Source organism: Coturnix japonica, chromosome 21 (assembly GCF_054131305.1).
Source record: "Coturnix japonica strain WE chromosome 21, WE-NBRP24, whole genome shotgun sequence".
NCBI classification, from domain to species: domain Eukaryota; kingdom Metazoa; phylum Chordata; class Aves; order Galliformes; family Phasianidae; genus Coturnix; species Coturnix japonica.
The window spans coordinates 6,036,059-6,048,705 of record NC_140683.1 but is presented as its reverse complement, the minus strand read 5'-3'; the positions used below and the strand labels follow the sequence as shown (position 1 = coordinate 6,048,705).

The 12,647-nt window shown below is 52.7% G+C and overlaps 1 protein-coding gene across 12 annotated transcripts in view; it reads right to left on the bottom strand.

The window, feature by feature from the left end:
- RALGDS (ral guanine nucleotide dissociation stimulator) overlaps positions 1-12,647 on the bottom strand; it is a 39,064-nt gene that overhangs the window by 6,659 nt on the left and 19,758 nt on the right. For 6 of the 12 annotated variants that reach the window (XM_085521224.1, XM_085521221.1, XM_085521223.1 and 3 more), the window contains exons 2-4: positions 649-759; positions 263-456; positions 64-138 (exon numbers count right to left, since the gene is read on the bottom strand). In XM_085521224.1, coding sequence (XP_085377350.1) covers positions 64-138; positions 263-456; positions 649-759 — 380 coding nt within the window. Of the gene's footprint in view, positions 1-63; positions 139-262; positions 460-648; positions 760-6,607; positions 6,650-12,647 lie in introns of those variants that run through there. The other 6 variants (XM_015879316.3, XM_015879314.3, XM_015879317.3 and 3 more) reach the window with 2 other exon arrangements.

Sequence of the window (12,647 nt, the reverse complement as noted above, 5' to 3'; positions counted from 1 at the left end):
AGGACAGCACATGCCTCCATGCGAGAACTGAACAGCAGTCACCCCCAGTATGGTCAGACTTACTTCTTCAGCTCCATCCTCTCATCCACAACGTGCCTGGCGTGGTCCCCGTTTGTCTGCACGTGCAGTTTGCCATACCTGAGGGGGATGGGAGAAGCCCATCAGACCTCCAAGACATGACATAAGATGCTGGAGCTCTCCTGGCTGAGGATGCTCAGACATCAGCCACTTCTATCTGCATTTTGGGGCACGGACACCTCACCTGTTAAGCAGCAGGTCCAGCACTTGCTTGGTGGTGGCAAAGGCCCGGTAAGTGCACAGGAAAATGGTGACATAGGTGGAATCATTGCCCTTGAAGGCTGAAACCAGGTACTCCACCAGCTTCTCCAAGGTCCCAGCTTTTATCGTCCGCACCTTACACGTCTCATAGAGGTTTAAGGCTGACTCGTTCTCGAACTGCTGGGACAGGAGCAGAAGTCAGCGGGGTGGATGAAGATGGATTGCCCAAATGAATACATGATTTTCAGATTGTGCTTGGAAGGAGCTCCAAGAACATGAGCATGTGGGGACACAAGGATGTAGCCCAGTAAAGACACTGCTGAGCCCTGACACCACGTCATTCTGTGTGGCAGAAAATCCCCCACTTACCCCCAGCCATCGCTGCCCCTTGTTGGCTGTGTGATGGAGCTGCACTTTGCGCAGCGATATGCTGTAGATTACACCATCCTCCAGCTCTTCTCCAATCTCCTGTGTGGAGCTCTGCACGGGACAACAAGATACACCATGAGATAAGGAGGGTAACATGTGGCACAGATGCTCTCCTAAGCCTGGATGGGGTATCCCAAAGACAATTTGTTCACCCACCTACGCCCAAGCAGAGCCAAGACTCTGCATGCCCACACCCCAGTTATCTCCCTCCCTGTGCCTTTATATGACATAAGGTGACATTGCTGCTGGCTCTAACCGTAATCTCAGTAATCTGCCCTAGCTTCAGCTGAGCACCTCAAGCACCCAAAGCCTCATAACAAATAACAACTGGAGAACGAAGCTATCCATGAGCTTTGGGCAATGTTGGCCAAGCATGCTGGGCAGAAAGTCAAGGGGGTTGCTCAAATCCTAGAGTAGAATGGGTTGGGTTGGATGGGCCCTAACAGACCATCCAGCTCCAACACCCATGGCTCAGGCAGGGTTACCAACCACTAAATAAGGCACCAGATCAGGCTGCCCAGGGCCCCATCCAGCCTGGCCTTGAACATCTCCAGAGATGGGTGTCCTCAACTTCTCTGGGCAGCCTGAATTGTGGAAGAAAACTCAGAGAGCAGCAATAGGGTGGGTGCCCTTGGGGACATATGAACAGATGGTTGTACCCAGGGCCATTACCAGACCCTGCCATGAGGCTCATGTTTCTGTTCTGGGGATATAGAAACCACCTCAGATGCAGTTTGGCCCCCTCTCACCACACTCTGCTGAGTCAGCACCTCTCCTAACTCTCCTAAGAGGATTTCTGTAGCTCCCTCCCTCCAGCCCCCACCCACACCATTTGGGGCATCGCACATGGCAAAACCCACTGCCCAGCAGATGGGGAGAACTCCTGGAAGCAGTAAGAGCTTTAGCAGGGGGATGCAGCCACATGCTGAGTGCAGAACACTGCCAGCCCATTGCCAACAACAGCCTGCAGCTTTCCCTGCAGTCTGCAGAGCACTGAAACCCCCTAAGGAATGGCAACTGCTCAGAGCTTGCTGAGGACTAAGGCAACCAGCAGGTGCCCCATCCCATGCTGCTCCCAGTGGTGGTCTCAGCGCTTCATAGAATCACAGTGCTCGGAAAAGATGGCGAGGATCATCTATTCCAACCATCACCACCATGCCCACTAAGCCACTTCCTTCCCATGTCTTTCCCTTGAAGCCAGACCACGGCTTAAACTGAGCAGTACGACTCAGCATGCACCAGGAACACCCCAGCTTCTTGCAAAGTACTCTCCTCCTAATCCTCTCCCCATGGATGTGAGGGCTGTAGGTCCAGGAGATGCTGAACAAAAAGCTCCAAACAAAATCCGAGCAGAGGTTTGACCAGGTCATCGGAAAACTTGGACGCAAAGAACCAAGAAAAAGCAGATGCTCGTCGAGGTGCAGTCAAATTAGTTAAGAAATCAAATCATGTGAGAGGACGAAATGTCCCGAGATCAATGCATGAATCATTGGCAGCTGCTGTGCAACTACAGTGGAAATTATTGCCACAACTGCGAGGGCTTCCACCTCTTGTATTTCACGTCACGTGCAGAAAAAGCACACCCGATTCTGATGCGTGTAGAGGCGAATTTCATTTCCTTCCCATATTCAAGACTGTCAAGATTCATTCATTTCTTTGTTTGCTGACTCCTGTGATATCCCCCAAAGTTCCCCCTTTGCAAACCACACGCACAGCACGCGGCTCCCAGCAGTCTCCAGTTTGGCTCACGCCAAGAGCTGGGCGAGCTGCTACACTGCTACATTCTAAAATCTGGTTATTTATATTCAGCGTGAGCTTCCTCTTTCCTACCGCTCTTTCTCCAAGATGCTGATTGTGCATTCTGCACGTGTGCGTTAAAAAGCAACCGAGCAAAAAGCAACAGCGAGGCCTAGGCTGTGCAGCACACCTCAGCAAGCTCACATCTCTGCTTTGTAGGACACGGCCTTCAATGCAAACCCTCCCTCATGAGCAGCTCCACCTAAAGCACTCAGCATTGATATGGGTGAGCAGCCCCTTCCACTTCTACTGACCGCTCTGAGATTTGTGCCTTCTACCACGCTCATGTAGAAGGGGCTGAATGCAGTGTAAAATGAGATCCAAAGCACAAAAAGAAACAGGAACGCAGCAAAAACAATCACTCAGCCACCACATCTACAGCTCAGCAGCCCTGAACATCCAGCCATTCCAATGGAGGCAGAGCAAGAAAACCCCGCTCTTGTTTAACCTGGTGGGGAATCAAGCAAGCAGTTCTGCATGGAGACTTTTGCAAAAGCCATAAGTGAACGCTGTGGGAGTTCACCCCCTGAAATATGAACTGGCGGCCGCACCAGATGGCCCGCCTGCTTTTCCAGCTCCTCGGAGCTGTGTTTTGCCCTGGGCTGTGTGAGCAACGCTGAGCTCTGGCCCTCGGTTCAAAGCTGTGCTGACTGCAGCGGGGAGGAATTCCTGCTCCGTGCAATAAACTCTTCCGCTCTCGGGCGCGTGTTCTGGTACACAGCGCGGCGCTGAGCCCACGTCTGCACACAGGGGTTTAATAACGAGCAAGAGGATTCAGGCAAGGTTTGAGAGCCTGGAGGAGGGGCTGCGGTGCAAGCAACGAGGAATGGAGCAGCAGGAGCCTGCCTGCATCAGCCCAATGGGGGGAAACACCAAACCCAAACAGCAAAGAACATAGTGGCTAGGAAACCATGTTCTGGAGAGCCTTGGAGATGAGTCACAGACGTGATTTTGGAAAGACAGGAGCACAGAGCAGGATTAAGTGTGAGCATGACCACGTTCCTGTGCATCGCACACCATTATCCCCACAATTACCAGGTCTTAAGAGCTCCGCTCCCACGTGGCCCTGGGTTAGAGTGCTGGCTTCCAAAGACACAAAATAATGAACTGTTAGTGGAAAAAGGTATTAATTTCAACACACGTGGAAGAGACAAAACTGCTTAAAGAGCTTTAACTGATGCTCCCTCAGCAACAGCTGGTTGAAAGCTCAGGATGGCTGCCTTGCTTGGCTCCCCTTCAGCGCTGCAACGCAGAACTTGAGTTCTGTAAGTGGGCACAGTGCAGCACGGACCTTTCCATGGCACATCCCCAACCCAAAAGGGAATTGCTTGAGCTGGAGTTTCCCATTGAAGCTCTGTATTTGCATGGGTTCAAAAGCCAGATGGAAGACAAAAAGATACTGGGGGTTGGGCTTCTCAGCCTCCAGTCCATTCTTGTAATAATACCTTCCTCCAGCAATGGGAAATTGGCTCTTTCAGACAGAAAAGAAACCAAGGACATTTCCTCGTGGTTTCCAACATCTCTGAGTTAACTTTCATTTCGCCCCCAGGAGCAGATCCTGACCCCACGCAATGCACAGCAGTAACTTTGGGGCCTCTTATGTAAACCAAAACGGACGGCGTTATGCAAAGGAAACTGGAAACAAAAAGCCACCCCCATCTAGTGAAAGGAAAACAAGTTCAGTTCCGTGAACCGCAGAGAAAGACCGCAAAAGCAGAAGTACCCCCCATCCTGCCCACACAAAATGAGAGCATGCAGCACAACACCCTTCCTCATGGGGACTTCCAGTGCAAAACCCCAGCAGATGTTGTCCCTGTCGTGGTGGGTTGGGAACATCCCATCTGCTCCTCAGCCATTTCCTTTCTCTGGCCACACTCAGGAAGCCCACAGAGCTGGTGGGTGATGCCTTGATTTGGAGAAAGGTGCCTAATGCTGCAGTACCCACAGCTCCCAACACCATCACTGTGCCATGCCCACATCCCAACACCATACCCACTGTACCACTTGGGTACCAAGGCTCTCCAGCAGACCTAGGCAGGTCAATCTCACACTGTGTCCTTTCCCCTTGTTCTGTGTTTCACTGCCCCACTGGAGCTTAAATCCCAGCCCCACACAGTGCTGCAGCACTGGGGTGACCAGCAGACAGACAGACGTGTTTTCTTCTTTGACTTTCTGACGTTCTCAGCCTTCCTTCCTGCCTGCTCTGAGCCACTTCAGACCAGGAACGGTTCCAACATAAAATAACAACAAAGGGGGAAACAGGAAAAGAACAGAATAAGGGCCAGAAGCGAAGCTTCAGCCGGCTGTGAAAAGGGACTGTTTTTGCCAGGACACCCGGACTGCAGCGACAGCTGGGGGGCTGTTCTCACCCATCAGCTGCTTGGCTCTGCTGCCCAGGCTCCCTGACACGCTCAACTCCAGGAGTTGAAGCAGGAGAAGCTGTAGGGAGCAGCTGGGGCTGTGCACCCCAAAGCAGCTGGGTGGGCAGAGGGAAGGCATCCCCAGCCACCCCAATTGACTATCAGGAGGGTTTGACCCCTCTTCCATTAGGGTCTGCCTGAGGCAGGTAGCAGGTCACACAGAATAGAATCATTACGGTTGGAAAAGACCACTAAGATCACCAAGTTCAACCCCAACCCATCCCCACCACATCCCCAAGTGCCACATCTAATCCCACTTGCTGTGCTGGTGTCCATAACGCAGCACGGCTGCAGAGAACACTCAAAAGCAGCTGCCTCCGCCTGCCTGGTTTAGGAAGAAGAGAAAGGAGGATCTGGTACAAAGGCATCTTGTGACTCGCACACAGTGAGTCAGTGGCTGGAGAGAGGATTAGGAGCTCAGAGCTCCAGTCCAGAAACAAGACAGAGCAGATATGCAGGATTCCTCCTCCGTTTGCATTTGTTTGGCTTTCAAAGAAAACTTCGAGCCTTCCTACATGTCAGAACTTCACTCTTTTTATGGTCTGGAAATCAAGAGTCAAAAGCTGGGTAAAAATGCTGTGTGTCCATTCCATCCCCAGCAACCTCAAGGGGATCAGCCATGGGGACAACAGCTCCATTAGCCACCCGTGGTGACTGCGTAACCCCACGCTTCCTACACAGGGACGTGTCGAAGCACAGCAGCAAACTGACTGCAGCAGGTTTTGCTTCCTCTCTACGTCCATGGAAAAAGCATCCAGCCGACGCAGCACTTCCAGCTCTTGCTCCACTTTGCTTTGCTGTGCATTCGTAAGCACTCCAACGTGTGCTCCTGCAGCATCCCAGCTCAGCACCAACACCCCACACGGTCAGGGCTGCATCTGAGGGATGCAGCTGGGGCTGTGCTGGGACAGCAATGGCTGTGAAGGAGCCTGGAGCCTGCAGGGTAATTGCTGGAAGTGAAACCAGCACTGTGCGACTGGTGGATAAAATATTAATGCGTAGCACTCTGTAAGAGTAAGCACAGCTCAAGTGGCTCACAACAAGCTGGGAGGAAAGGTCTGTGTTCCACTAAGAGGGAACAGAGAAATCTGGAAGGAGCTCACAGGAACAAGGTCAAAAAGTGAAATGCATTTTTTATCTAAGTCCCACGCAGTGTGAGAGGTTTTCATTGCCTTGTTTGAGTGCAAAGAAACAGGCGTGTGCCCCACGTAGGCCCAAGAATACAGGATTTCATGCCACCCTGCTGATCCTGATACTGAAATGCACCCCTTTTTGCACCACCTGCATCCCAAAGGTGTTAGCAAATGGTCAGCATGCAGAGTCCACTGACCTCAATGGGATGTCCCCTACTGCATTCTGAGTTATGTTATCCCAGGTGTTTCTGATTACAGGACAGCACAGGGCACAGATCTCTTAGTGGTCTCAGTTCCAGCACAATGCCTGTCTCTGGCCTGTATCAACACTTACAAACCAGACAGTTCACCTACCCAAAAATCTTTGCATTCCCAGAGTCACAAAGCCACAAATCCATATCCTCCTACCTTCGATTCACAGCCCATGTGCCTGTCTAGACAGCCAAAAATTGAATGTTAAGCAACATCAGCTGCTCCAAAACCAGATTCCACTGCCAAATCTCCCCCCAGCCCCACCACATGGGTGACCCACATGGAGGCAGCACACACCTGGGAGGGATGGTTGGGGTTTGCCATTCCCAAGCAGGCTGGATAACACCCCCACATAGCTGTGCACCAACTCAATGGCTGCAGCTTGCAAAAAGCCAAACAGAGCTCTGCGGTTCCATCATTCCATCAGGCATGCAGATCGGGATGGACAATCTGGAGGCTGTCCAAGAACCAAAGCCCTGTTTAGAGATTGAAACATGAGCACAGCCGATGAGACCAGATCACCCCCATGCCCAAAATCCCAGAGGAAGAGGAGGAGGAGGAAGATGCCACAGGGCTCCCAGTGCCCCCTATTTACCCTGCAAAGGGCACAACGTCGGGCGCTCTCCCAACCCAACTCAATGCTACCACTGTGCGTGCGTGTCCGCGGCGGGCTGACCCAGTAAACAGCTGAAGCAGAGAAAATGCATGAACAATCCAGGGCAGGGAGGCAGGGCGAGGGGCTGCCGGCAAAAGGCATAAAAGCAGTGCTTTGTTTGCTGGCCGTGCCCCCAGCTCCCACCCTGCAGTGTGACGTAGCAGCCTCCATTTGCTGCGCAGCCGCGGGCTGACCCCGACTGCTCCCAGCTTCCCTCTGACCCATGGATGCTCAGCCATGGTTCCCCTGTGCTCCCAGCTTCCCTCTGACCCATGGATGCTCAGCCATGGTTCCCCTGTGCTCCCAGCTTCCCTCTGACCCATGGATGCTCAGCCATGGTTCCCCTGTGCTCCCAGCTTCCCTCTGACCCATGGATGCTCAGCCATGGTTCCCCTGTGTTCGGGGAGAAGCTGAGCAGGGGATGTTCTCACTTTGGACCTTTTCCTTTTGCATGTTTTTTCCCCTCTGTGTGGTTCTCTGCGGCAGCTTTGCTTTGTAGGAAGATGGAAGGGAGAAGAGCAACGCTTTCACCTTGTAATCAAGGAACTCTCAGCGTCAGAGCATTACTTAACTAAGTGTCAATGAGCAAGAGGTGCTACATAAGCAGGTACAGAGGCAGGAGTCAACACGCCGGCACCTGGGGGGGCCTGAAGTCAGGATGCAAAGTCAACTACACGGTGTGATTTCCACAGCTGAAGCCACTGAGGGTTTAATTTTAATTGGCACCTTTGGAGAGAAAACAACTGGGGGAAAAAAAAAACACAACACAAAAATCGAGCTGTTGTCAAGTGCCTGAACATGCACTCCAGAGCCCTGCCTATAGGAATGGGTGTGAGCATCCCAGGGGAGGAATGGGGTTCCCAGGGTGGGTGAACCCCCTCAGCCACAATTCCCCCCCCTTATTCCCAGTAGAGCCTCAGCCCCATTCCTGCAGTTGCCCCCGTCTGAGCAGCAGCCACAGCGACCTGCAGCAAGCCCTGCTGCCCCCCAAAATCTGGAGGTGGAGACCTGGCAGCTTCATGCAGCCCTTCCCTTCATAGTGAAATACTAATCTGATGTGGGACAACAGGGGTACACCAGCTCCTTCTGTACAAAGCTCCTTCCATGGCCTGGGTGAAGAGGAATCAACCCCAACACACTCCCAACTCCTTTAGAGCCAAGCTTTGCAGGAGAATGAGCAGGATGGTGAGAGAGGGGATGCATGGGACAGCCCCTAAGGAACACCCCAGGCAGTGAGCACTTGGTTGCAACACCACAGCGATGGTGATGCTCTGAGTCACAGCGGAGCTGCAGCAGCACAGGCTGTCCAGGTGCCAGCTCCCACTGCTGCAACCAGGATGGGATGTAGCAACCTGTGTCATCCAGACCATCAGAACATCGCTCCTGGGTCCCCCATAACAGAGCCATGCATGTCCCTCAGCAGCCCTGATGCACACAGCCACCCACAGAGCTTTTTATACAACATCTTTCACCAAAACCCCCTTTATTTTGGGCCCAGACTAGAAGGTGAAGTTTGGGATCCAAGCTGACCATGTGCAGCATCCCCAGTGCTCCCCATAGATAAGTGATGCCCCTGGCAGCTCCATGCCATGCTCTGCCCAGCGTGGCTTTCTGAGCTGAGTTCTGACTCCAAAACAGTCCCAAACCAAACCCACATTGCTTCACAAACCAAAACATCAACTTCAGAGTCAGGGCAGGGGCTCTCAGCTTTCGGGTCACCATAGAGACACAACCGCTGCAAAGAGCAGGGAAATGCCTCGTGGTTTTGCTCCCTACATGAAAAGCAGCTCTGGTAAGATGGGTAGCAAGGCCTTTAAAGCCAGGTCTGCACACAGGCACTCAGCTCAGCTGCTCGTTGTTAAAGCGTGGTTAGCAGAAAGAAAAGCCACACTAAAAATAATGCCCCAGCATTCCAGATTCCGATGACTTTCCTCCCCAGTCTGTGCCATGCGTGAGCCAAAACAACTCCTCTATTCCACCACCAGCCTTGGGAACACCTCGGCCACCTCCATTCCACCTCTGCCATCCCAGCACAAGGCCCATCTACATCCCCATGGCATAACAGGAGCAAACTCACTGCTGGCCACAAGACATACCAAGCATTCTGGGGTTATCTGATAGCAGAAGTGCTGCACTGCATGAATCTGTACCAACAAATGCAGCTATTGGCTGTAAGGGATTGTATACATTATTCCATAAGCATCAAACAAAACAAACCCCATCAGGAGATGCAGTATTGTTGGGTGCTGCAGTCACTGCTCATACATACATCAGTATCGTTAAGGTTGGAAAGGACCACTACAATCATCTAACCCAGCCATCAGCCCATCACCACCATGCCCATTATTGCCTTAAAGCAGAGCGGCATTGACCCCAACCCCCTAATGCCAACCCCAGCCTCACCCCGCCCCATCCACACCCCTGTCCCTCACTTCCCCCATAAAGCCAATCCCCAGGGAGCAGCCACATTGCTCCCAGGGCTCCAGGCTTCCCTCTCCCAACGGCTCATGAGCAAAGTCCAAACACAAGAGCACTGCAGAGCATTGGGGCTGCTGTGACGAGTGGGGCAGTCCCTGTTCTGGGACAGGAGCAAGACAAACTCTGACAATCCAGGAGCCCTGTTTGAGATAGGACATGGATGCTGCCACTGGGTCTAACTCAGCACTGCACAAGAACAGCACAGGATAAAACAAATTAGTGTATGGACCCTACTGCAGCCAGCTCAGAGTCCAAATCCTGCTCCTTGGAAATGGCAATCCCTCCCCCTTTTTTGCTGGGTCCGTGGGAGACAGAGAAATATTTGAGAACTGAAACAGCCCGGCTGCAAATATGCATTCACATAAAGGGAACATGACTTGAAAAAGTGCCACTCAGGCAGCTCTGGAGATAACAGCACTGGAGAAAAGCACAAGCAGGGGATGCCCAGCACTTACATATGGTCTGAAGTGACCTAAATAAGCTCTGTGCTCTTTCAATTACACATTCTTGGGGGGAATATGATGACTGGCAATTAGAGGCAGAAGGGTGATGGAGCCCATCCTATGGCCAGACCAACCCACTCCAGCCCAAACTGGGGTGGTTGCAGCCAGGCCCCCAGTATGGAAGCAGAAGGGCTGGACAAGCAGTACGACCCCACAGCTCTGCAGTCACTTTGCTCTTTTCCTACAGAATCTGAGCTCATTCCACACCCAAATTGGAGCACAAGGAAGCCTAGGAATCCTCCAGGCTCACATTTAGTTGCCCTGCTTAGGAACCCCTTGCCCGTAGCCAGAAAACAAATGGCCATAGCAGAGCCAGAGAAGGATTGTGGGGCCCTGGAGCAGCACAAGTGGAGCCTGTGGGGCCGGGAGGGCTGAACAAGATTCCAGTTTCCAGGGCTGCTAATCTGTGATTACAAACCTGCTAAAACCTCAGTGAGGTCCCAGTCCCGGAGGGTTTCCTGCCCTATGGAAACAGGGCATGCAATGCAAGCCTTATCCAAACACATGGTGAAGCTCTTTCCAGCTCCTCTTAACGATATCAAACAATCATCAGAAACCCCTCCCACCTCCTCGCTCCCTTCCTGCACTCACATCCCAGCCAGCTCCCTGCTTACCCAACCCTTCTGGCTGGGAGCCATAAGCAGGTCCCTCTCCAGAAGCAGGGACAGATGATGTCCATCCTGCAGATTGCACAGGGCATATCAGATGGTGCCTCGGGGAGAACAGGCTGCGAGAGAAAAGGATCCTCTTCCATTGGAAGTGGAAAGAAAATGGCTTTTAAGTGAGATCTTTGCCCCTCCTTCCCAGCTGTAAAGCACCAGCACTGACCTCCCAAGCATCTGGGCTGAGCAATTCAAGTTTTCGAGGACGTGTTTAGCAACTGAGAATTCTCCTAATTGTTCGGAAAACAAACAGAGCCAAAATAGAAACAATCCAAGAGTTTTCAATAGGCATCAGCCCTCACTGCTCGCAGGGAGGTTGGGCAGTGCCAGCCCCAGTCTGGGCCATCCATCTGCAGCTGTGTGTGCAGCATGGAGCAGGAGGACCCCCAAACTCACAGTGCTGATTTGGGCTGGACTGGAAGCAGGAAGGTCCAAGCAAAAGGCATGCAAAAAAACCCAATTGGTTTAAACCTGCCATTCCCCACAGTTAAAACCAGTTCAAGAGCCCTTGGACCTCCAAGCAATACAGGAGGGGGAGGAACTGAATAATCCACCTTCTACTCCCCAAATCCATCTTGCAGAGTAACCTCACTCGAGGCTTATAAGCCAGGCTGCTGCCAGCACAGTTGCCACAACAACTCGACTTATTTTTCATCCCCTTTCAGCATGCCTTTCCCCAACTGCGTGCTGCAATGACAGCAAGCAAATCCTGCTGCACGTGAGTGCTATATCCCACTCTAGAATGTGCTTTTTGGGGCTGCTCTGCCCTCACACCGCCACATCACAGCCCAGAGCAGACATCTCCAAGACATGGGCATGGAGGGGATGGCTTGATGGTTGGGCTTAATGATCTTAGAGGTCTTTTCCAACCTCAATGATTCCATGATCTGGGCACACTCCCAGAGGCCAACCCAACACCAGTTAGGGCCATAACTTTGCTCTCAGCAGTTTTGCAGCCCCATTCTGCCTCCTGTGGGGTGCATGGGGTGGTTGACCCCAGGGGGAGAAGCACAGGAGCCCCCATTCTGCCCCCCTCCCTGCTCCTCCTGCATCCCTTCCAACAGTGCAGCCCCGTGCAGCCTCCCGGAGCGCAGCGGGCCGCAGGGGCTGGACTTCCTGCCAGACATAACATGAACCAGATGATGTGCTGCGAACAATGTCAGCACACCCACCCCCAGGAGAGAGAAGCAGGGGGAGAAGAGGAGGGGGAGGAAGAGCAAGCTGGAGAGGGTTTCCATGAGCTGACAAATCCCTGCTGCCAGGGCCAGAGGTGAAGCGATAGGGCTGGAGCCAGCACTGATCCCTTCCCATACATCCTGACCAGGAATTTCCACTGTGGGTTAATGGGGTAGGAATGGGATCGCCATGCTGGATATCTGCACAGAACTCAGTAGTTCTGCAGGGCGCACCCTATTCCCCCCCACCCCCCTCAGTAGCATCCAGAGCCACGAAGCACATCTGCAGCTGGCTCTGCACCCAGCCCAGCCCCTGACCCTGCCGATATTAACCCCTGTGCCTCCAGCCTGCAGGGCTCCGTGATGCTGGGAATGCCCGAACCTGCCTCCCAGCATCGCTCGTTCCAAATCAATGACATTCCTGGCACGCAGAAGATGATCACCCATTCCGAAGAAAAAAGCCAGAGCTCTGACTCACGTTATTTTGGGTGTCTCAGCTTCCACCTCCATGCAACAAACTGCTCGGGCTCAGCAGCCCGGGGTCGAACCCAAAGCAACACCAACATTTTGCATCCTCCAGCACAGCCTTCCTGATAGCCATAACCTTCCCAGAGGATACTTCTGTGGTTTGGACGAACCCAAAGTCCTTAAGGACAGATCAGAGCAGTTCCCTGCCTGCAGCAGCTGAGATATTAACAAGAATAAGACCCAAAAAAACCTTGTTTTGAGGTTTATCCCCTTCTCCCGTTGTTTAAAGGAAGGGCAGCCCTTTGCAGAGCCCGGTCTGGCATCCTGCCCACCGCTCAGAGCAAAAACACCAAGCAGGGCCACTCGCTTATTTAATAAACGAAACGAAACAACGCC